The 26,132-nt window shown below is 30.6% G+C and overlaps 2 protein-coding genes across 14 annotated transcripts; one reads left to right on the plus strand and one right to left on the minus strand.

Annotated features, from left to right (window-relative positions):
- The first annotated feature begins 1,320 nt into the window (after nt 1-1,320).
- On the plus strand, nt 1,321-23,661 carry LOC141453465 (uncharacterized). 9 transcript variants are annotated; one of them, XR_012458001.1, is made up of 8 exons: nt 4,932-5,393; nt 6,799-6,913; nt 6,999-7,118; nt 7,232-7,368; nt 8,400-8,530; nt 8,622-8,843; nt 9,068-9,162; nt 22,647-23,661. XR_012458001.1 is itself a non-coding variant. In XM_074126757.1 (7 exons), the coding sequence occupies exons 2-7, from the start codon at nt 4,239-4,241 to the stop codon at nt 8,794-8,796; spliced, it is 711 nt and encodes a 236-aa protein (XP_073982858.1). In that variant the 5' UTR covers nt 1,321-1,480; nt 4,143-4,238; the 3' UTR covers nt 8,797-8,915. The 9 variants fall into 9 exon arrangements, 8 of the variants coding, with proteins under 8 accessions (XP_073982858.1, XP_073982854.1, XP_073982856.1 ...); XM_074126757.1 differs by lacking the exons at nt 4,932-5,393; nt 9,068-9,162; nt 22,647-23,661 and adding exons at nt 1,321-1,480; nt 4,143-4,271 and having other exon boundaries at nt 8,622-8,915; XM_074126753.1 differs by lacking the exons at nt 4,932-5,393; nt 9,068-9,162; nt 22,647-23,661 and adding exons at nt 3,580-3,671; nt 4,143-4,271 and having other exon boundaries at nt 8,622-8,915.
- On the minus strand, nt 8,875-26,128 carry LOC141453464 (anoctamin-1-like). 5 transcript variants are annotated; one of them, XM_074126748.1, is made up of 18 exons: nt 25,980-26,128; nt 25,288-25,451; nt 24,799-24,933; nt 24,588-24,692; nt 23,523-23,675; nt 21,065-21,204; nt 18,276-18,447; nt 17,062-17,294; nt 16,453-16,613; nt 16,115-16,353; nt 15,116-15,280; nt 13,713-13,916; nt 13,517-13,614; nt 12,875-13,020; nt 12,527-12,732; nt 12,261-12,427; nt 11,445-11,550; nt 8,875-11,331 (listed from the first exon to the last, which is right to left on the minus strand). In XM_074126748.1, the coding sequence occupies exons 3-18, from the start codon at nt 24,916-24,918 to the stop codon at nt 10,861-10,863; spliced, it is 2,886 nt and encodes a 961-aa protein (XP_073982849.1). In that variant the 5' UTR covers nt 24,919-24,933; nt 25,288-25,451; nt 25,980-26,128; the 3' UTR covers nt 8,875-10,860. The 5 variants fall into 5 exon arrangements, with proteins under 5 accessions (XP_073982849.1, XP_073982850.1, XP_073982851.1 ...); XM_074126749.1 differs by having other exon boundaries at nt 25,999-26,122; XM_074126750.1 differs by having other exon boundaries at nt 26,031-26,105.
- Nucleotides 26,129-26,132: the final 4 nt, after the last annotated feature.

Raw genomic sequence — 26,132 nt, forward strand, 5'->3', positions numbered from 1 at the left:
TTCCTCCTGCTCCTGACACAGCCTACAGAGGCTATCATCCACCAGGTGCCCATGCGATGCATGTGTTTTCTGGGGCCTAGTTAATAGGCCTACAATCATCCTTATTAGCCCCACGCGGCCTTGACGGATTAATTCTGCAGTCAGCCTTGTTGAATAGCCTTTAATAAATTCCTTCGCCTGTCTCTGCCCAGTGGTGGCAAGCCATCACTCCTGAGACCTACTCTGCACCCACAAGTTAATGGTCGCAGTCTTAACACACTTCGGAACCCCAAAACAGGGCTCCGGGCAATTATATTGGTAACACTGTGCAGTACTTAGATCCACCTGAGTTAAAAATCAATCAGATGATCTAATTCATGGTTAGTTTCTAGTTTTTGGTCACACACATCATTTATAGTATCTTTCCATAAACTACAAATTTAATTTTGAAAGTTTTCATTTAAGTATATCTAATAAATTTAACTAATTTAAATTCAGACCACATTCACTTCTCTTCAGCTTGATTGATTTAAAAAATTGTAGGTTTCATATTTTTTGATTGATTGTAGAATAAATTGTAAATAAAAAAAAGAACGCATATGTTGCCGTGTACTGTAAACTGTACCAGAGTAGTGGTAAAGTTTGGTCTCTTTGCTTTACAATTCCCTCCAAGCCCTAGTTTGAAAACCTTGACAAGCTGTTCTAAAACAAGGCTGTACTTTGGCCCTTAACCGCTAAAACACACCAAAGGGGGCTGCCTTTGTAATTTGTACTACACGGCTAACTATAAAAACCTTGTCACGTAGAGTGGGTGTGCCTTTAGGTTAGACGATTTATCTCAGCAGCATTTACTCTAGGTGTTAAGTGGTATTACCTAAATGTACTTATTTAACAACATTTGAAATTTAGAATGATATCTTTAATGAATAAAAATGAGTAAAAGATCTGAGAATGAGGATTAACTGAATTAAACTAAAATCAATTATGAATAAATACTCATCCAAATGTTTGAAATGTATAATATAACAACGAACCGTGCCAGATCTCCTTCATATGTAGATAACAAAACAAAAAAATCTATGAGATTCTTACAGCTCACTGTTTGATGATCGATAGTGTTACCTGCTACGAAAGGAGGCCAACAGTGCACTGAAAGAAGCCGAAGGCGCCAAATGAGCGCTTGTTTTGCATAAAAAAAGAAACACCTCCCCTTGTACTCTCTGTGCTTCCGCTTCAGGACCACCTCTCATGCTACGCTACAGTTCATATTAAGAATTATTTGAAGAAAATCAGTAAAACTCATAATTATCCCCATTTTTTTTTTCTCTGTTTCCAGTTAGATGGACGAACACTTCCTGGGAAAATAGGACAATCTCCAGGAGGAGTGGGCAGAAATGTGGCCGATGCACTTGGGAAATTGTACCGAACTCCTCCGCTTCTCTTGTCAGCCGTCGCTTCAGACCAGTTTGGTGCCTGTCTACTAGACAGCCTCAACCATATTGTAAGCAGTTTAATATGGACAAAATATCTTAATAATAAAACTTCCTTATTGAACATTACTTGGCTAAATATGGTTACGTAATAGCCACTTACAGTTTGAAATTTTCTATTTAATTAGACATTTCAGACCAAAACCTAGAAACCATCTATAATAATCCAGTTTATGATGATTATATGAAAAAAATAACTTTTCGCCTCCTTACATAGACCGCGGTCTCAGTCATCTTACAAAAATCAGTACCTTTTTCCAATTAAGACCCGACAACTCCTCTTTTCCTCTTTTATATTCCCCCATTTCCACTATGGTTGCTTAGTGTATGGCGGTCTTTCTGGTGATCTTGAAGCTAAGCTCAAGCGCCTCGTGAACTATATTCAGCATTTCCAGAGACTCTCGCATTTCGCACTGCAACGATGAGTTGAAGTGGCTTTTTCCCTGTCTATCGCCGCCAATATTTTTTGGTTTCTTTCCTTTTTCAAGTCATCCAGTCTCAAAGGCCATCTTATATTTTTCAACTCCTTAAGTTTAAATCCTCGATACACTCCCGTAATACCAGATCTCGCTCGTCCGATCTCTATATTCCCCCACACCGTACCTCATCCTTTGACAAATCCTTCCTAATACGTGCTACCTCTCTCTGGAACTCCTTGCCATCATCTGTCCGCCATGTTCCTACCCTTTCTATCTTTAAATCCAGTCTATTCAGTTATCTCCTTTCTATTCAGCTTCCTCCGAAATTCTAATTGTTTTAATTTATTTCCTCAATTTCTGCTGCTATTTTTATTTTCACTTTTTGTAAATACTTATTTATTTATTTATTTTCTGTTTAATCACAGGCCAAACTATTAAGGCCTCTATTTGTACCTGTATTTATTCTTAGGGGACAATTCTCCCAGAATAACAAATTTCTTTTCTATTCTATTCTGTCGTACCTACTATATAAATGAGACCCAATATATCATAACAATTACAAAGAATATAACAGGGAAGCCACATTGTACTTTTTCAAACTTATTTTACAATTTCTGATCATAAGGTAAGAGTGTATTTGATAGAAAAGGTTTCTTACACGTCTACTTCAAAATTACTTTTCACGTAATCTGTTTTATGCACTTTTGATATTTTCTAAACAACCTCATGGCAGGTTTTAAAGTAAGTCAGTTTATATGACTTTATAATTTACAATTTATATTTTAAGCGTTCTCAGAAAGTGAATAATTTTCTTATAGATTGTAAACATTTTTTATTAATTTTTTTTAATTTTATAAATTTATTTTTTAAAAAACAAAAAAAAATGTGTATAAGAAGAATAGATACTGGGTTTTGGCACGAAACGTCCTAATTAAATAAAAATTTTTAGATGAAAATGACTTAAAATGAGTGTTAAAAAAATGAATTCTCGCCCTATCTATTGGATAACAGTCGTACTATTACCTAAAAGTTAATTAAATTAAGCATAATCTACATCAGTCTGCCTAATCATTATAAGTAAAAAAATTGTTTTTAAATCAAGTAAAATCATCTGGGCGGATCCTTCAAAAATAAACGAGTTTATGATAAAGCAAATGGGTAACAATAAAAACGTGGTTAAGTCTGCAGTACTGGATAATATCGTTGATTCTTTTATGTTGATTTTATCCGTAGTAACATGTAATATTTATTATATCCGTGGCCGCTTATGTTCTGCCTGACCACTTTCGGATTTAAGTACGAAACTTGTTAGGATATACAATAAACATACATGCAATGTTGGATAAAATTAACTATCTAAGTTTAATTTTCTTACATAAGTAGTTTTATATGTTCATGATATGGTTTTAAATGTTCGTTTCTAGTAATTATTTATTTTAAAGATGTTGCCTCTTGATTCATTCAACAAATTTTTCTTTATTATATTGATGAATCAAGTGTATTAATTGAAATCAAATAACTATTCGGTAAAAATTCTCGTATTTTTAGACGAATTGATTGCAAAAAAAAACATTCTATTTATTTAGTTTTTTAAATGATTTCTTAACGGCAGTAATTTTTTGTATTTAAAAAAAAAAAAAAAATATTTTAATGACAAGAAAAATCAGTTAAAAACGATTCTCGCCCTATCTATCGGATTACAGCTGAACTATTACCTAATAGTTAACTTTCCATAATGGCCACTAGATGGCAGACCTGTGATTCCCAGCTCAACCTTTTCACGGTAAGGTTTTTCAGTTTAAATATTGTTACAAATTTGTACTAAATTTTCGTTCTATTAAATTAGAAGGGTGATGTTTAATTTCTATGGTATTTACAAGAATAACTTAAAAATAGTTCATCAAATCTGCTAATTCAGTTTAAAGACTGAACTAACATTGGGCATTTTTACTATATCTTTAAGCAAGAGTTACGTGTTGTAGAATTCTGTGGAAATATAACTTTAATCCAATAGTTTTTCTGCTTAACCGAATTTGAAAATCACTTACAATGCATAAAGGGTTTCAATGAAGCAATTCACACCTTCCGGTTGTTCATATTATGATTGGCAAAAGAGACATTCCAAAAAAAAAATAAGATAAAAAGAACCCATTGTATTATTAGAGCATGTAAGAGTCTCCTCTAATTTCCAATCGTTAATTTTGTTTCTATTATTTAAATTTTTGGTATCTTCTATAAAAGTTAATGTGTACAGGACTCAACTGGTGTGGTGGTAAATGACAAGGAAAGAACTGCATCTTATACAGTTCTAGTAGATAAGTTTGGTGAAGCAAAACTTGCAGTTGGAGATATGTGCATACACTCTGTAATCACACCAAGTCAGGTAAGTTAGTTTTCTTTTAAATTAATTAATTCTTTAACGTTACTTTAACATGACTAATTCAGTTAGTAAATACCATAAGTTGCTGAAAAATAATTGACGACTAATTGTACTAGTTTTAGTTATAGTTGCTAGTAATTTGCACAATAGTAATCGTGAACTACTACATAAATATTTAATATTTTTGAATTATTCAAAGTATTTTAATACCAATACATTTTTATCTATTCATTTATCTAAAAAAAACAAAAAACAATTTCAGTCAATATAGTTAGCTGCTTATAATAAATTATTTGTACCGAACTAATCGAACCCATGACAATTAGTTGTGTATTTTACTTACAGTTGTAACATTTACATATGTTCAAGATTGATCGTTACAGTTGTCAGCTTCATTTATTGTTGTTTTACTTTCACAGTTTTCTTACAGTCATAAATTTCACCAACTTTCGAGGGTTTTACTATAAGGTTTCACCTGAAGGGAAACCTAAAAAAGTGAGTTAAACTTACGACTTTTATGACAATAGAATTATTGAATACACTAATACATATAATTATCTTGGAGTTCCTTTTACATGTACAGGAGCATTTAAGTGTGCTTCCAAGTACTTCTTTACTGAGGGTAATAAAGCTCTAGCGAAGGTTCGGGAAATTTTAATTAAGGCCAAATCAAACACATGGGAGTCTAAAATTAGATTATTTGAGTCAATCTCAGCTGCTACACTTCTGTATGCTTCTGAACTTTGGTCCATCAACTATTTGAAAGTACCGGAGAAACTTCAAGTTTCGTTTTTTAAAGGTCTATTTCACCTACCATTAAACACCCCTAATCATTTTATTAGAAGTGAAACTGGGTGCAAAGATATTCGCGTGGTAATACTGGAGCGTACTCTTAACTGGTGGATTAAAGTACTCGCTATGTCTTCTTCCGAGCTACCAAAAATTTGCCTTTTCGAAGTATATAAGCAAGACAATACAATACAAAAACACTGGTTTTCTTATCTTGCCAAAGTATTGCATACAATTGGTTATTATGACGTAAGATTTAGTAGTTCGGATCTGCTCCGACAGTGTAAAAAAGACATTTTAGAGAAATGGTCGAACCACTTAAAATCCCTGGATCTGGTGAGTGTATAATTCAAAATATAACCCAGATTTTAGATTTTTTGTACAAACAGACTGTGTTCCTTTTTATTTTATTGGTAATTCAAACATAAAACAGCAAAGGTTATTAATTCAGCTTAGGCTAAGTAATATAAATCTAATTAGAATATATTTAAATGGAGAACAGTATGTCATAGATACAACAATTAATTGTCAAACTTGTAATCTAAATGCAAAGGAAACGCTCGCTCATATCTTAAAATATTGCCCTTCTTATAACAATTATAGAAAATCTTTGTTTAAAAATATAAATGTAATAAATAGTGATGTAGCAGATATATTAGATGTTGCAAACTGTCAACAACTTAATAACGTTTATAATTATTTTTTATCTGTTTTAAAATTCAGAAAATTTGTGTTTACTTGTTTTGATTGGTAAGTAGAAGAAAATTGTATTCAGTTATGCACCAGTGAATTATTTTTTTCGTTTATTTTGTACCTCTCACTGTAATATGTTTTCATAAATACAGAATATTTATCTCTTATCTCTTATCTCTCTCTACTACATAAATATTTAATTTTTTTAGTAAAATTAGCATAAAGAACTAAAAGCTTTTGTACATTAATTGAATAAAAAAAATCAATGTTTAATCGTTATCTTTTGCCGCTACAAATTAATTAACTACAGTTAACTATTAGAAACTTATAAAAATGAATCGTGATTTTACGTAGTCATTTAACTTTACGAAAGTTATGCTTACGGTGATTTATTTTCATAAATGTTCTTACAATCGTATTTATGCTAACATTCGAATGTTTTACTGTAATGTATCATGATGAAGCCATCATAATAAAGGCTTTAAGGAAAAATTAGCTAACTACTAAATAGTCAAACTTATTACTAGTAAGTAGAAGTACACAATACCGTAAGTAAAGCCCTAATGTAATAACTAAAACCTATAATAAAACTTATGATTGTAAGTTAGCTTAAGGTAACTACCTTAAATTAAAACTTTTATATTTAGTATTATTAGCGCAACTATAACAATAGTTATTAGTTATAGATTCAGTTTTACTTCATATTTAGTTGTCTAATACTTAACTCTGGCTAGATTTATGTTTTATACATAGATTCCATTACGCTGAAAATACAATTTTTATTTTATTCGTCTCTTCCTAGTTTGTGTTCAATGGATGTGTATATCTTCATTAAATACTCATTTTGAATTGCTGTTATTTCTTTTATTGTTCAAATTATTCTGTATAAACGTATCATCCACCGCCTCAGGACAGAGTGTTTTCGATTGCTTTAATATTTTTTTAAATATTATTGGTTTAAATGTTTGTCCCGTATTTTTCATAGATAAAATACTATTAAAACTCTCATTTAGAAAAAGCTGTAGTTCGTTATAACGAATGTTTACAGATTTCTAAACACAAAGATGCTTTAATAAACGCTCCAATGATAGTAATGGATGGAAATCTTTCTGAAGAGAGTATGTTATATACACTGAATGTGGCTGCTGAACATAGAACACCAAGTAAAAAAAGTTTTCATTATTCTTAAAAAATAATAAACAATAATAAAATTTGTATTGTAGCATTTAATTCTGTTTTCATTTTCAGTTTGGTTTGAGCCGACAGAATTGAAGAAAGCAGCAAAGCCTTTCAGTTCTGAATTGTGGAAATCGATAACTTGTACATCGCCTAATTTGAATGAATTGATCACCATTGCTAAGACTGTTGGTAAATACCTTCTTCTTTCTTTATTTAATATGATGAAACTATAGGTTCTAATGTTCTGTACGTTTTTACTGTTAAATATTTTGTTATTAATTAATCTTTATTATTTGTTTTAGGTGTAAGCGGCGATATAAGTGGTAATATCGATGATACTGATATAAATACATTGATAAAACTATTAGCTCATTTAACAATTCCATTGGCTGAATACATTCCTGTAATCATGATAACTTTAGGAAGAAATGGAATATTGGTATGTTTATTTTGAATTATTCTACCAAAAATGCAGAAACAAACTTTATTCTTCTTTGAAATAATGACTTCTTTTGGCCGAGACCCGTCTTCATTCTCTTATTCTTCCGAAAGAAGAAAGGTTTATATCAAAATAATTCGTTGAAAGTTATAACAAAGGTCTAAAGGGGTGGGGGATGAGCCCTTTTTTGAGGGCAATCTAAATAATCATCATTTTATTACTCAGCATCCCAGAACTTCTCAAAAACAATGTTCATAAAAAGTAATAAATTCTTCTGTGCAACTATTCTTTGATGATATTCTTGCAATTGCAGAATATTAGCAAGGGCAGTTCGGGACTCTTAAATAAAACCAATTCATAGCAAACTTCCCCGACCAAGCGATTAATTCTAGTTATGGTCTTCAAATGTATCTATACTATTCTTGAGCAGACTTGTCAGGACTTGTACGTCTGCTTGGTTGACTAAGAAGATGACGATTCTAGAATGAATTCATTTTAATGTTCTCAGCTGTGAAAAGAAATGTTGCAATTATCTCCTCCTAAGAGTCTATGATTAGCCTATCTAGATTTGATTGATGAGATGTCAAATCTTGGATTGCCCGACTCTATACACTCTGGCTACCACTGCTTTCACTTCTTGCGGATAGTTTTTATAGGTAGAATTGGAATTCTTTGTTGGCGATCAAGCCAGGTGGACATGTAACTTGTAGAATGATTTTTTTTTTTTTTTTACTCCTAGGAAATTGAAAGTGAAAGGCAAAAGTGAAGATGAATGACGCTCTTTGTAAGGGATTTTCCCGAAAAAAAGTTATCTTACTCTGTACATGTGGGAAAAATTGATGAATTGAGAGGGTTGGATTTTTAAATCACGAACTTACTCCTCGTTTTCCACTTCTTCTAAAATGCTAAAAAGTTCATACAATACCGTATGTTAGAGTAACGTTGTTGAAGCAACTGTATGATTTCTAAAAGAAAAAACCAATCAAAATCTTACTTACAAACTAATTGCTTTACAATTTATTCTGTTGAAGATGATAAGCAGAGTGAAACATGATGAAGCAATAAAAGATAATTTTCATAGTCAATCCAAAGAAATTTTTGTTAGATATTATCCAGCAGCACCACAGGAGAAATTAATTAACGCTGTGGGAGCTGGCGATTGGTAAATTTCCCTTTACATATCTATGTTGTTAGAAGTATTAAAGCTCAATTCGTTGACGATAGCATTCATTATTTGGTTTTTTCTATTGCAGTGCTGCAGCTGGTTTTATCTCTGGTATCCTACAAGGTTTTACGGAGCCAGAATGTGTTAGTCTTGGTATCAGAGCCGCTAAGCAGGCGTTGAAATCCAATACGGCCATACCACAAAAATTTGATTTTAATTTTTCGTCACGTTTGAACGCTGAATTTACCAATATTTTAATTTAATTTAAAAAAAAGTATCAGAGTTCCAACTAGGGGAAAAAACAATTAGGGTAAATTTATTTTTCAATTATAATACGAAAATTTCTGTAATAAAAATTATATTTTATTAAGTTCACAGATAACTTTTTTAATTTGTTATACTTTTATTCAACTTACCATTGCAAACAAAAATAAATATTTATTTAAGAGCTTAAGAAAATACTTTCATACTTATTAGAAATCTCCAGTACACTTCACTATAATAATAATTGTTTATATTTTATATTGTTCACAGCATCTCGTGGTTTATCTATAAACTCTTTACTTATAACTTAAGGAAGGTTAAATGTAGAGGAGATAAAACTTAACAACTTTAAGACACACGTAAAGGTATTTTTACGATTAACAATGACTAGTGAAAAAAAAAACAAAAGACAGAAAAATAATAAACAAATAATAATTTAGTTTGAGAATCAAAAATATCACAGTTAACATCTTAAATTTTGGTTTAACTCTGATTTAAAACATAGGCCGGCTTCTTTAGATAGTTAAATTTTAAATCTCGCTAATATACAGAATTATTAAAAGTAGACTTAAGTAGTTGTTAAGTGGGACTTGTGTCTTTATTGTTTGCAAATAACAATGACAGAGAACAAAGAAATCAAAACAAACGCGATGCCAACTAATAATTCAAAAAATGAAGGAGATTTAAAAGAGATTTTTGATCAGTTATAACAATTAAACTAAATAAAACGAATTCTTACAAATAAACTGATGAGAATATAAAACATGAAACATATGTGGGTGGCTAAATATCACAAAAAATTATCATTTAGGCCTGTTTAGAAACAAAACATTTTGTATTCAAAACTTCAACACTCCTTATCAAAAAAAAAAAACGGCAGTAATGTTAGAATTACGTATTTGTTTTAGTCCATAGGCTTCATTTAACAATTTAGCTTTATTTTTTTATAGAATAATCTGAACTTCTACAAATAGCATAACTATCAATGTGGTATATTAAACCACTTTATGTGAAAAAATAAGCTTTAAAAACTACCTACTTAATCATTCAATTAAGCAATCGCAATTAAGCTGTTAAAGTAACACTTTGAACACTCCGGCTTAGTTTTAATATAGTTAATGAATCATGAAGACTAACAATTATGTCAGATCTAAAACGAGTAGTTTGTAATTTTGTCTTAAAACATTTTAAATAAATTTTTTGTCTTAAAAGATAGTAACTACAATAGCTTTATAAAAAGTACACAACAATCAAATACTTAAAATTTGAGCTAAGCAATTGATTCTTAACAAGATTACATACAGCATCACACAAATTCATGAATAAGTACAGATGAAGAAGTTACTAGAGGGGAGATATAGTTTGTTGGTTGCCTCACCCCCTAAGACATTTCATTTTTATTTCCATGCTGCACCATATACTGTTATTTCTGTATCTAAAATTAGTAAACTGATTAAAAATGAAACTGTTTCAAAATTTAGTTGGCTAGACCACTGTAATCTCATTTTTCTATATTTCTTTAAGTGAATAGCGTAAAACTCTTTCTCTTGTAAAAGGTCAGGTGTTATTGTTAATTTGTTCCAGCATGAAAAAAATGGCAAGGCAGGCTTAGCCTTGATGGTTACTCATGCATACTTATCTAAAAAAACCACAATTTTAATGCAACATAAGCATTCATAATGTCTTAAATGTCAAAGAGACGAATTTACAATTTTATAAGATATTTAAACTATAGACAGCTCTAAGTTTTGCAACTTAAAAAAAGGCACTGTCCATTAATATATATTTTACTTTTTTAACGAGCTTGAATAATCTATATAATGTTATTGTTTAATTTTATGGCGCATTTTCCTTTTTAAGTGAAGCTATTGCACTATTCGTTTTATCCTTAACATATTATTTATAAAATATACTTTATCTTTGGTACTATGTTTTAAAAACTGAAGTAGATATACCAAAAGGAAGAGATATCTTACGTTCGACGGATTACTCACTATTTTATTACTTTTTGCAAACTAAATATCGCGCAATTTTTTTTTGAAGGCAACGAAACCAAATAAAAATTACACAGTCACTTCAGATATCTCACCAAAACTTTGCGGCCGGTGTACCAAAGCTTCATCTTTTGGCCGTCTACTAAAATATTTACCCCAATCTTGTTGTCTAGAGTAATTTTTATTATAATTATTATTATTTTGATTTGGTGGTTCTTTCTGTTCTTCAATGGTTATGGATGAACTACTAGATAATAATGGATTTTCTTTATAATCATGTTGTCTAGAGTACTTTTTAGCAGAATTTTTATTTTTAGAATTACTAATACTTTGATTTGGTGGTTCGTTCTGTTCTTCAAGGATTAATGATGAACTACTGGAAAATAATGGAAGTCCTTTATATCCTCTGGTTCGTTTTGCTTCTTCATGTATAATGATTTCATTAGTTATAAAGGTTTCTCTTCGAATTTGTTCTTTAAGTTTACGAGGTACATCTGGGATACACCACTCGACCATTATTACCGTAAATACTACAATGTTCTGTTGGTAAAAATATATATATATATATTTATTAGTCAAGTAATTATTTATTATAATGAACATTCACAGACTTCAAATAATAATAATTAGTTTGATCTTGTTTCTCGACTGACCTCAAATACGACAACGAAAGCAAGTCGAGCTGCTAAAATTGTCCAATAAGTTGTTGTGTGTTCATATCTATTTGTAGCCCATGGAGGTTCTCTATAGTCCACATATCTGAAACAATTTTAACAAAAAAAATTTTAATTCACGGGCAGTAACAATTTTATGCACCAATCATTCATAAGTTGGACTAATTATATTAATCAAATTTGCATTAGATATATTATTTTTTTTCTAAATTCTCTAAATGTTCCTCTTTGCCAGTTGTGTACAATGAATGCTGGAGCATTTACGTACTGCGATTAAATAGATTTATAATAAAACTGTTTATAAAATAACACATTTTTACAAACCTTCATTCATCAATATTTAAAAATAATAATCATCATCATTTTTACCCTCACAAAACCATTTTAGTGCCCTATAAGGTTCCTTGCATCTGGGCCCCTTAATAGAAAATGCCATCCCTGAAACTAGGTATACATTGCACAAGGATCAAGGATGTTGATATACTTTGATTCAAAACAGTTTTCCGGGACAATTCTATTAAGGGAATTTTAGCAAAAACCTTTTTGAGAAGCCAATACGGTAATGTATGCTCTCATTGCCCAAATAATATTATCAGAAATTAAATACTTGAGCCAATGTTTAACTTTTAAAGATGTAATCAAAAGATGTCAGTGTAATTAGTGTGACATGTCATCAAGACTTCTAAAGAAGTACCAATCCATTTATAAGCCTTACAAGACTATCAGATTTGTAAAGATTATTTTATGTAATAGCACTTATCAAAAATTCGCATAAATTTTAATTATAAGTCTAACCTGCAGTAGTGTAAAGTTGTATTAGGCCGATGTTTTAGATCCAGGTCTTTGGTGTCCATAGTTGAAAGTGAATGATTTAGAAAACCATCTAAAGAGTAATTCTCGCTTACAGTAAGGGTATAGACAAGTTTTGGAACAAAGTCAGATGTAAATGCAATGATAAATCCCTAGAAAAGTAAAGTATTAAAAACTTTTTCTGTTTAAAAAATAATCAGTTTAAATAAGAAACAAATCTTAATCTTAATAAAAAAAAAGGAAAAATTTACATTTGTTACAACAGCTAATTTACTGATGGAATCCAGAATTCTATACCAAACACCAATACTGCGAACTCGTTGGGCCACTGGTCGGCGATGGAATTTGAGAATTTTTTTCGCATCCAATCTCAATTCTATAATGTTGTTAATGAGAGCAAACAATGGGGCCAATGGAAAAGCGGATACAAATATGGTGACAAATCCGTACTGCAAAACTAAATAATTTGTCGTATTGAAGAAAGTTAGATTAGTCAATAACAAAAAAAGAAAATCGCAAATATTTCAAGCTTAAGTCGTTTGAAAGGTTTTCTACAATTTAAAATACAATCGATCAAAAACAGAAACAATACTACTCACTCATTTCTAAATATTCCGGAAAGAGATCACGATTTCCCCATGGGATAAGTTCGTAATCTTGCCTCCATTGTGGGTCCTTCTCATCTTTTAGATTTTCTTTTTTATGTTTTCTTAAAGATCTTGTTTTCCACCATTTTTGTAACATTCTAAAATTAAAATTAAAAATTTTTGTATGAAAAGTGAGCCACTGCTTTCTCTAATTATTAGCTCCGAGAATTCTTAGAAAATAGTATTCATAAATAAATTTGAGGACTTTTAACATAAATGAAAATCTGCCAGTTTTCATATCATATATAGAAAAAGCAATTTAAACTCAGAGATTGAACTATAACTTCTTATGAACTATAAATTTTTCTTTTTTTTAAACACGACACAGAAGCTTAATTAATGATTAAATTATACCAAAAACTATAATAATATTGAGAATTAAACAAATTTAAGATTCTCCTTGTACTTGTAACACGGTACTCTTCTTAAATATAACTTTATGCTCCACAAACGAGGGGATTTGCGTTTATTATTTTGCAAGTAATAATATTAACATGCCTGATATGAAAAATAACGCAAAAAAATTATACTGTCCAAATAATGAATAGTGTGATCCAAGGATTCACTATTACAATTTGTCTTTAAAATACTTACGGCATGATCATTTCCAAACTAGTATTTAAAGCTTGTTTCCCGACCATTATGATACAAAGTTGAATGCACAGTTCCAATAGACATCCACCAGGGTTGCACTAAAATATGAGGAAAACCAGAAAAATAAAACTTATCATTAGACCAAGTAAAAACAAAAAAACTTTGATAAATGACAAGATTAATAATTTTCACTAACTTCTTCTTGTCTATAACCTAACAATCTGATGTAATTCGCTGGATAGCCAATTAATTTGCCTTTGTAAAATGCTATATAGAAGATAGAAGCATAACAGTTAACAAATTCAAATAAGTACATTTTTAGTGTGAGGGAATCATCAAATTCAGTTTGTGTTCTTAGGATTTCCATTTCAGTTAGATAAAACGCTATCCATGAATATACCTAGAAAACAAAAAAGTATTATTATTATAATTTTTAGCTGTTTTTGATGGCCACCTGATTACATCTGGTCAGGATTTACTGTAGGCTTACGCACTTGGAACGGGCAAACAAGTTAAAAAAATCCTAAGTTAATGGATGCTTTTACTTCTACTCATGGTTGGAAGTAGCTTTTTTTCCTGTCATTAAGTGAATGATTTTTTTGAAATATACACGTAGCATTTACTTTTTATCACTTAATACTAATATCTTGAATTCATTTTCGGTATGTAACAATATTTATTTGGTCATGTTTTGGCTAAACCAGTTAATTAAAATAATAAACTGTTACGCTGAATGTATCTAATTTTTAAAATTCGGGCGTTATTTAAACTTCATTTTAGAAAAAGTTTTATGTATAATAGCTTCACTCGAGAAATTTGTAAGTTGAGGGAGGGGCAATTTGACGAAAAATTTCAAGAAAGGTGATGTACGAGTAAGCATTGAAATTGAGTCAAATCCAAACCCAACTTAATAAAAGCTTTAAAAGAGGTTGATTCTCACAAATGAGCTAAAAAAAATTGCTGCTAATTTAGGAGAATCTCACTGTTTAATAAATAGGCACCAGAATGACTTTTTTTTATCATTGTGCCGAAAATGCAGTTTTTTATCTACTTCTACAATCTACAACCGACATCCCTGTAACATCTCCAAATGCGAAAATGGAGATACAGAACGAAATAGAACTCTAGTCATTTGAATCTTGAATAATCGCGTAGACTATCTTTGGAGCACTGAAAGGTTCATATCTACCACAAGTCTTGACTCTTGTGAACGAATTACCCTCGAAGTAAAACATAGCAGGTCAGTCTGCAGGTAATTTCATTAAGATTTTTCTAATTCACAGTTCTTTATTGTGCAAATTACTGAAAGTACGATAAATGTGAACTGAAAATCTTAAATTTAGCTACAAAATGCTGAATCCCCCTGAAGAAAAATGTTTTACTTAGAAAATTTAAACTGAATAAGATGTAGTGTGCCTAGTGTTTTCTCCAAAGATTTCCAGGGAGTTTATCCTGTAGGAGTAAACATATTTATTTCAGGAAAACAATAGAAAATCTGATGCAAAGAAAAAACTATCTCCAGTAGAAGCAGTTATGAAAAATAAATAAATTATAAATTTTGTGCTCATCAAAAATGTGTAAATGTTTGCATGAATTTACCCAACTGAATCCAAGTATGCAGACAAGATTTATGGTTGCAGCAGTTGTAGATGTAAAGAACATTGCATAAGATGTTATAACCGAATCTCCGTAAACACTTAATGCTGCTAAAACTGACATTCTATATAGTACGACACCCAGTACACAACCCAATGCTAGAAGAATCTGTAAAATAAAATATATTTCAATAATTTTCAAATATTGTTGATAGAATGGATAGATAAAGTAAATCAAATTGCGCTAAAATGAAAGAATCACAAGATTTTCGGCTGCATAAGTTGGAAATGCTTCCATTAGCTGATTGCCACTGAATCAGTATGTGCACATGCATATCCTCATTACCTCCACCTAACGGCGGGATGATTAGACTACCAGAAATCTAAACTTCAGAATAGGGTTCTAATGAAATCGTTTCTGGGAAGGACAGATAAAATTACAACAATATGGTTATACTAGGTCGATAAATTTAAAAAGTTGTATAATAGTTAAGACTATTATAAGTAATTTGCAATGTACTGGCTTATCTTGAATTTCAATTGCTTTTCTTTTTTGAAAAGAAAAGTATTTCTACTTCACACATACACTGTGCTATCAAAACTTTGAATTTTATTTACAAAAAAAGAAATACTCTCATAACTTATTGCGACTGATAATGTACTAACAGATTACTTTCGTCCCATCCTCTCAGATAGTTATTTAACTAGCGTCAAGTGTCAACGATGAATTGAAAACCAAATCCAAGATAACAGCAATTAGGTAGGGTTTGGGGAAGTGTCGTTTATGGAAATATCAATTCCTTCACTATTGTTTTAAACCACTGACGCAGCATTTTTTGCTCCGAAGAAAAGGGGATCCTCAGCCGTAAACTAAAACTTAATAGCAATTAGGGACTTACTTAAGTGGAGGTATCAAAAACTTTATTTTTAGAACGTTCTTAATGAAAATAATTTTCAAAAGCACACAAAATAAAGTATAATATATTAAAAATAAATACTTTACCAAAAGTAATACAACAGAAAAAGACAAAATGGTCGTTGGAAATTTCATCGTCCAGAACGGAACTTTTCGTTCAGTAACTCCAGTAACGACGTTTACATGACGTTTTTTGAGTTTAAATTTTTCCAATCGGGCTAGATATTGAGGTCTGGGTTGTTCTTCTCTAGTGTCGAATCCTGTTAGATCCCAACGATGTGTCATTTCTGCACTGTACCTTTTCCATAATTCCAAAAATGTTACCGCTGGAATTCATAATGATTATTATTTATTGATTTGTTTTTTGTTTCGAAATGGTGTAAGTTTGGCTATAATCTAAACAAATAGCGTTTGAAATTACCTACCCCAAACTGACATAAAAACGGCAAAGAACACAGTGGTATAATTGTCAAACAGGTAAGTGACTTTTGAATGAAGACATGTATCTCTAAGATCCCAATAACCACAAAATTTATCACAGAGGGGACACATTTTCAAATCAACTCGTCCGCTACAAATTTCGTTGCTGAAAAAAAATAAATATATATGTATACATAAATATCTAATGGAAGTAGAACTATTAAAAAATAAATTAAGAAAAATCTGTGATTTGAACAATCCATTGAGAGTCGGTGGGTACGCAGTTTTAAGTGTATTATCAGTGATTTTTATACGTTAGTGTGCTTGTTTTTATTTAGTTTTAAACCGGTTATTAATTCTATACTTCTTAGTTAAATTCGTATTTTATTTAATTAATAAAAACATTACTTTTTTTGGGGGAAAAAAATCCTCTATTTGAAAAAACTAAAAATTCTTCCTCATAAATCGGTTCTTGTTTTCTCAAATTGAAAGCACCCGCAAGAGATATACATATTTAAGGCATTGTTGAGGAGAAAAGAACACATTATGCAAATCACATGAATGTAATACGTTTCTCCATCTATTTATTCAATTTACCGCCATTTCTAACAAACCTTGGGTGGTCGTCCGGCATTGTAATGAAACTATAAATGAAGCAGCCCAAACCAGCTATTGAAGCCGGAATTAACATGTGCGTATAAAATCCAAGCCAGGTAAAATAAAGGCCAATTTTGACGCCAAAATATCTTTTTATGTAGTCTACTGGTTGGTATCTGTGCCATTTATTTACTGATGCCCATTCATGTAACAACAAGTACCTCATAGAGCCTGGCGTCTTCGGATCACCCTGGAATGGATAAAACATTGATTTTAGGGGTAACTATAGGATAATTTGATTTTTATTTTACACGTAAACAAAAATTAAGAACCTAGAAACAAGGCAGAGTTAGCTCAATAATTTTACATTTGTAGTCGTTAAGATTTATTTTTTGTCAGAATAGACCTAGTGCATGATAGGCTTAATTCAAATCCTGCTTTTCTACTCAGCATTGTTTGTTCGAACTATCGTCCTTTTAATTTTTTAGAAAAAACTAAACAATAAAACAGCAAATTTGCTGTTTAAAGTCTTAATAGCAACTCCTGAGTGTGTGAAAGAATTAAGCTGTCTCTTTGTGACGAAATTTTTAAGAAATGCAGTATCTACATATACGCTAAGTAATTAATTCTCTCTTGATTCATTGCTGTACTGAGCTATTTTATTCATTTTCTTCAGAGCCGAAACAACTTTCTACATTAGCAACTGTAGTTACGGGAAACGGTAGCATCTGCTCTTAATATTATTTCTCATAAATTAATTTTTGGGGGGGTCAAATTCATAGCGTACGCTAGACCCGACAGGTACGCGGTATCTTTTTGAATTTAGTACATAAAATACTAGTCACACTATCAATAACATTAAAAAATATATTCTTTAGTCTGATTACACTTTTTTTTTATTTTTCTCAATTTTCCCTTGTGGGTTGATAGAAGAAGAAAATTTTCTTTTATTAGTTCACACTTGATTAGTCATTCAAAAATAGTTTTAAAGAGAACTGAAGTTCTGATTGTTGATATTTATGAGTAAATGTAAGAATGCTACAGCTGGTTTGTGAATTAGATTTGCCTCGCATTAGACCAAAAAAAACACTGTCGCTGGTTTTTTTTAACATTATAACAAATCTTTAATGGAAAAAATAAAAATGAAATATCAATTATAAATAGAAGCAACTACGCTATCAATAGGAACTTTGTCCTGTAAACTAATATTATAATTAAAGTAAAAACTTACATCGTGTAGCGGATACGCAGCCGAATAAATGCCACCGTTTAATAACCTTTCCATTCCAAAGACAAACATATCGTGAGAAGTTGGTTTAGCGAAGAGTGTTCTGTCCAATATAAACTGTACGATTCTTGAACGTACAGCTTGGGTAAAGAAAAGCGGGGCGTTTATGTCAAAACTAGAAGAAATTAAAAAAAGATAAAATTATAGATTATTTTTATTCAATAGTTTATCAACTAGTATTTAATAATGTAAACAGTGGTTGGATTTGCAGTGCAAGATAAAATCGTTGACTTAATCAGTCATAGTCGCATGTTTTCCTTCATTCTGATTGGATTCTGATTTTCGGAGGGGTTGCAAGTTTAGCGTGTGTGCTTTGTTAGTGGAGGTAGAACTTTAAAACTGCTGATGTATCATTTTCTGGTGATAGATGAAAACATGCGTTTTATGACAGATAAAGTAATAATTAATAAAATAACAGCATTTTTTTAAAAAAAATACATCATCCTAGGCGCAAACCTATAATTTTTGATTTCATTACCATCTTATTTTGAAAAGTTTAACGATGTTAATTCCCTGAAATGGATATCAGCAGAAATTTAATTTTTTTTTAATTCACTTTCCCCCATAGATTACCACGGGGAGATAAATCGAGGGACATTATTTAATTTTTATTTCAGTGATTGAAATGTAGTGTTAGCGCCATATAATCTTTGTTAATCTTAGAGACAGTTTTATAATTCCTAATTGTATAAAAAAGTCAATGATTAATTTTAAAAAACTAAGTTACGAAAAAAAAATGTATAAAATGACTTTTTTATATTATTTTAAGCCTTATGTACTTAGCAAACAGCCAATAAAAAGACTTCTCTTGTTCTGATAACTGCTTTCAAGTCATTTAAAAGTCTTGAAACATTTCCAGAACATTTTCCTAGTCCTCTAGATAGAAATCGAGTTATATTTGCTATAAAATGCAACATCCTTGATCCCTTTGTTAATATTGTTGAATAGCTTCAAATCTCTGTGGCAACTACTTGAAAAATTGAGATAACTGAGCTCAACTCTATTATTCTATAAAAATACTAAATATATACCAGCAATTTAGCCACTTCGCTTTGGATAACAAAAGCTTAAATCTTCAAAAAAGCTTCAATCTTAAGTTGAGGATTTTTTTTTTTAGTCTGCTGAAATTTATAATCTAAAATTTGCAAGGAATATTCGTTATGGTAGAGGGATCCTCCTGCATGGCATTGATGCGGTTCAACATGACAGCTTTTATGCTAGCGTTCATCAAAAAGGATGAACGCTAGCATAAAAGCCTTTGACAGATTGCCTTTCTCACAGGCTGCTAAAATCTTGATCACAACTTTTTCACTCGAATTTTTTATTGAAAGATGATCACCCAAACATTTTCAAGGAGCAACTTCCTGCTTGTAATCTCTTCAAATACCTACTGGGGCTCGACAAAAATAAAAAGGAAGAGATATTTTCGTCCGGTTTTTGTGCATTTAAAATTTTCATTAGGCTGTGGAACAATAGCTTAAAATGTTTAAAAATTTATAAAGCATATATATCAGCTTGATCCTGTTCATTAAAAAAAAGTTGCAAATTTCTTCTATTAGGAAGGCCTTTAAGACGGCAAGCTGATGAACACAATATGGCATGCAATAAACAGCAGTTGAGTACATTAACCATTTTATGCTATTTCTAGTAATCCAGCTCTAAGGTAAGTTATACTTTCACTAACACATGACACAATTTATTTTTCCATTTTCAAAATAATAATAAGTCAAGCAGCTTCCCCAATGCTCAGTGGTTCCAACTTTCAATAGTTACGAGTATAAGACTTTCAACCGTATATCCCTTGCTAGAGAGTCTATCCTTAGATATTTCTTCTCCTCACAAATCCTGCCTACTTCAGCTTTAATGTATTGTAACGAGAAATCTATGCTCATATCACAATGCACTTTGAAAAATGCTCAGAAAACCTATGACCTCAGATGTTGACGCGCAAGAATTAAAAACGAATCATCATATTACATTCTTCTCTATCTTTACCCATGCAGAAGAATGTAATTCAGAATGGGAGAGGCCTGTGCTCACAAAGGTCTAATTTCTAAAATAAAAAGATCGCCATATTAAAAAATTACTTTCTTTCAAAATTAGAAATAGATTTTATTAAGCAATGAAATATTAATATTTACCTACAGTTGGTAGTTTTCATTACATAAATAAAAATCTATAATCTTAGAATCAAGAAGTCTAGTGTAAATTAATCTGTTTCAAATGATACATATTTTAATTTAATTTGTAATTTTTAACCTTAGAACAGATAAAGACTTCATTCATTAAAACTCGTTGACATCTAAGGTCCATCAACTGCCGCAGCCTTTTTTCAATGCATGGATTATCTCCGAACAGCATTTTTAGACCCGGGATCTCCGCTTGGAAGTCAGGCGGATTTTGGAAGTGGTTTAAGGCTTATTATTATATTGAAAACAGAAAGGTTGCCAATAAATTTTAGCATATGTTAGTGAAATGTTTGGTAAGATTTCTGAAAATGAAATAAGTGTTTACCATGTCTTCTTCCAAATAGAAGTGCTTTGAATGTGTGCAACCTTTTTCAAAGAAGAGTGAAGTTTCCTTGTCAGTAGATAATTATTTCCCCCCTCCTCCCAAAAAAGTTATTTATGCTTGCTTAAAAATTGTAGATCAATCGGCATGCAAAGGAAAAGTCATTTACAAAATTCAAACCAACATAAATTTTTTCACATTTATTGTGAAATGTCACTTACAGATATTCTTTATCTCTACTATAAATTGCCGTGAAACGTTGATCTTTCTCTGGAAATATCTCCTTATCAGTGTAGATAAATCTTTCCATCAATATGTGCAATGTTCTTTTAGCATTTGATTTGAGTACTATCTTTTCTTCCTTCAGAATTAACAAAAAATAAAATAATAATAATAATCATGCTTTATTTTGGGGAAAAACAAAGTTTTTCGATCATATTTACGTTTGGAAAAAAAAAAAACATTAAAGCTCCAAACATATTTTTTTCTACTTAGCAAAAATGAGTAATATGGTTTCTAGACGTTCACATTAAAAGCTCATGCAGTAATGTTCATTGTTTTTGGTGACTGATTCATTAATCCAGAAGGAAGTAAAGAATAACGCCAATTTCAGTCATGATTTTTTTATTTTGCCGAGCTTTCGACCTAGGGACAGTGGAACATTTTTTACAATATAGTAATAATGAATTTGTATAAAGCTATGTAATTTACAAAAATTATTTACTTTATTGACCATATAAAATTTTTACAAATAAAAAATATATTGTCAATTAGGTAATTAATTTTTGTAAACAACATAATTTTATACAAATTCATTATAACAATAACTATATTGTAAAATATTTCCATAGCCCTAAAGATTACCTAGTCCCTAGGTCGAAAGCTCGGTAAATTAAAAAAATCATGACTGAAATTGGCGTTATTCTTGCAGCAATTTGCAACTTTCCTAGAATTGAAGTTTAAAATTTTGCAGAGATCTTATCTGAAAAACAAACACCCATTCAATTTTATATTTTCGTATTATTATTATTGATTTTTAAAAAAACCTGAAAGGGTATTAAGGTTTTTTAATGAAATATTTGTAAAACGTTTTGTAGAAGCTTCAAATAAGATTTCTTGTGTTGAAACTGCTCTTAGAATGCAAGAAGATGAATTCAGCAGCTTTTCCCAGCAGAGAATTATTTTGCTAAGTAATGTAATTCCAGCCATTAAAGTATGGCGAGTAATTGTTTTATTGAATGATAATATACAATGATGTTTTGTTTTTAGTGTTTATTACGGATCAAAATCTGAAATTAGAATCTAATAAGAAATTAGTAGGATGTTAGCTTAAAACAAAAATTACATAACCTTTTTTTAGTGGATTTGTCTGTTGTCACAGATTTACTTCCTTTCTACACAATTATTTAACAATGCAGAAATTCTAATTATTTCTTTTTGCAATCAAAACTCACTAATATATAAGGGCAATGGCATCCAGAATCTTGCGTATTCACTGTCATCTTCCAGTGAGTGAACTCTGTTCACTCTAGAGTAGTCTCTTACGAAAGAGTACATTGCCGTGGAGTAGATACCAGAATATGTGGATTCCAGTAAACGTTCTATTCTTAGCGTTAATAAGTCTTTCCATACTTAAAGAAACACTCGGCTTAGGAAGGTCTATCTAGAAGACTGTTTGGTTACCGCCTTTTTACATTCTCATTTATATACGTAACAGTGTAATGTCTAGCCCTGTCAGTTTTATAATATTAATGAGGATTAAGTGAGTTGCTGAAAATGAGTTTCAAGACAATGACGTTACAGGAAATGAGAATTCCTTGAGCTTAAAAGTGAAAGACTGAAAGAGATTACTAATTCCACGCCAGCAGTGGAGAATCTGACTCAGAAAACGACTAGAAATGGAATCTTAAAAACCATACACCAAAAAAAGAAATTAGTTGAATATTCTACCAAAGAAGGCATCGGTCCTAGAAGGGGCATTCAGCAATTAAAGTAAGTTAGAAAAGTATTCAAGTAGCAATTTAACCATTTTCAGTATTAGAATGGGAGTTTATTAAGTTCTAGAATCATAAATTAAGGCATTTATTTCTAAAAGTCTAATATTACTTTAAGAGGATATATTAATTTGTACAATATCCTAAATTATAGAACTCAGCTTTAATTGTAAGAAATAAAAAAAACAACCACTGTAGAAATGACTGTCCAGAAAAGCATTGTTTAATAGAATTAAAACATAAAGTTAATTCGTTTCAAATATTTTAAGAAAACATTTATTTGGCAACCACAAAACTAGCAAAAGTTAACATTTTTAACATACACTTCAAATAACAAAGCAACTAAATAAATTTAACCACTGTAATATTTTATTATTTAGGCACAAAACCATAAGCATCAAACTTTTCCATTCTTTATCTTTAAGAAATTGGTCATTCTCATTTTGGGAAAATCTTTCACTCACGTTACACAATCCTCCTTCATCAAGAAAAGTGTTTTGGAGTAATGATTTAAGTTTAGTGTTGCAGCTTCCTACGCACAGTTCCTACATTTCAAACATAATATTATTCTATTTACATTTAAATAAAAACAAATCAAAAACTAAAGTTGTTTTTGTGGTACTTAAAGTAACTTAAAATAATATTGAAATAAAAGATAAGTGATTGAATAAAGGTTGAATCATACTTTTTTCATTGGCATTCTCAGTTTCAAAATTTCAGCAAAACGTCGGAGAACATCAATAGGAGCATGTATTTTGATGAAATTTAAAGTAGAACCAGATTCTACCGGTTCATTTTCAAGTTTTAATCCTTCCATTGTTAAATTGTTTTCAAAATTCTAAAAAAAAAGAATGTGTTTTAGGATTACAAAAAAAAAAAAAAGAAATGCGTGAGCTTACTAGGTCATAAGTAAGCCCACAAAGTTCATTAGAAGTTTTAGAAGTCATGATGTTTCAACCTCCTTGGCTAGTAAGTAAAGAGAATATAACCTTGAGGAAATCTTCGAAAAAGATTTCTGTAAAGCAAATTTATTGTTTCGCACGTAACCAAAAATAGTGGACTTTTAAATTGATTAAAAATAAAATAGTGGTCTAATATTTTTAAAGCAGACGGGACTTTGCTGCCGATAAATTTTATGATAAGTCTTTTATTTTCAATATCTCAATTTGGTCTTTCAATGATTATTCTTCAAGCATGGAAGAAAAGAATAGATTTCAAAACGGAGCTTCAATGGCTGTATCTTCAATACAAGGCAGAGTTTTTTTTTCTTTTTTTTAATACGTCTAATGGATGTAACTGAACGTGATTATTCAATGTTAGTACTACTTTTATGCGTTAAAATCTACATATAACTGCAAATGAAGTATAAGTACGAATCCAAATAAGATATGAGGAAAAGACATCTTACCATTTACATGGTAGCTCTTACTTCTCATGTTTTACTTAAGTATGTATGAAATAAATTTTGAGACATTATGATGAACATCAAGATCATTTCCAGAGGGCTCAAATTCAAATAATTAAGGTACTTACACGGTCAAGAGATATGTTCATTCTTATTGGTGCATTTGTTGCGTCGGCAAGAGCAGGCCTTTCAAGAACCAATATGTAAAAATTGAACCTCAGAACATTTTTATAAAGGTAGACAGGGGCAAAAAGTAAGCACAAAATAAGTTTGCACTTACAATATTTTAATTTTTTAAAAATTTGGTCGAAATCATCTAACAATCTAATAAAAAATAAATTCTACCTTTCTCTTTTCAAAGGCAGATGGTTCTTTTGCTGATGGATGCGATGAATCCCAGACCAAAACAAAATCCACAGTACGTATTCCATCATTGAAGTATGTTTCAAGCTATTAAACCAAATAATTGTAATAATAAACACCTAAGAAACTTAATTTAAAATAGTTGAAGAATAACTGCTAGTGTACTAAATCGAAAATAAATTGAATTGCTCACCTTTTTCAAGTCAGTAATCTTAGCTTTCGGTGGTTCTTTTACATTTTCGAGTTTTTTATTCCTAACTTCTTGGGTTGGACCAGGATTTGACACCCCTTCTCCTTTTTTATTCTCCTTCATTTTTCTGAATTAACTCTAAATAAAAAGAATATTAAGGTATATTACAATAAATGTACAAATAAATCGTCTGTTGCTCCATTTCAGACTTTAAATTATTTAAGACTTAAAATTTTATGGAAAACGAGAGAAATACGAATGAAGTCATCCATCTTCAATCATGGGTTCTGAATGAGGTCAAGATATGAAAAGATATTATTAAGACAACATCCTTATCGTTTATAAAAAAAAAAAAGATTTGAGAAAGAATAAGGCTGGATCGTCGAAGAAAGATTGAAATTTAAAAAATAAAATTCTTTGAAGCATTGCTGAACTTTTAATATTGAAGTATAGATTGGAACCTGTAATGTTTAGCAATTTTTTAGAAAATACCTGGCAAAATCTTCTTCTTCAAAAGAATTCACTCAGCAACAACCAGCGGTTCTTGCCACTATTTCTAAACATCTACTTTTTGTTATTCATGGCACTTGGGGAAGAAAACAACTTCAAATGTTTAACAAACTGTCTCTAGGAAAGTGCCCCTCTTTTTATAATATCTGAAAACATTTTACGCAATTGAACATACACAATTTACAATATTTAGAGTAATGAGTAAAGAATTACAGAATCAGCAACAAGGGATAAAGGTTCGGGTGATAAAAACTCTCGAATAGCGGATAAAAGAAAATCTTGACCAAATTTAACGTTAACTGCATAACTCAAAGTATATAATCATTTACAGGTAAAAATTTAAGAAATATCTATATTCTAAAAATAAAATTTCAAAAAGTAGTATTCATTCTGTCAACAACTGCTTTTAGGTGGCAACCTAGGAATTTTTTAGTAATGAAAGTTCGTCGTTTCTACACACTTAATTCTACCAGCAAAGAAATGAAATGAATAGGACTTTTATTTTTATTTATCCTTTTGTTTCAGTAGAAGTAGTATAAGATAAATTAAATTTTGGCACTTACTTAGGTGATGATTGCAATGACAAATGACAATTTTAATTTGTAACATAGCAACATTTAAAAAAAAACTTACTCGCTCTTTTTTATTTTAAAACCATTCAAAATTCACAATACCTTCACCTGAAACACCTACATCTCGTTTCACGCACAATTCATCCTCCTCACCTAACATCTCTCCTGAAACTCATATTCTCATACTCCCTTAAAATTAAAATTAACTAGGTTTTGATAAGGGACGTACTTATTTTCAAAATATCGATGCAGTGG

The sequence above is a fragment of the Rhodnius prolixus genome, unplaced genomic scaffold (assembly GCF_049639745.1).
Source record: "Rhodnius prolixus isolate KJV_2025 unplaced genomic scaffold, Rpr scaffold_3, whole genome shotgun sequence".
NCBI lineage: Eukaryota > Metazoa > Arthropoda > Insecta > Hemiptera > Reduviidae > Rhodnius > Rhodnius prolixus.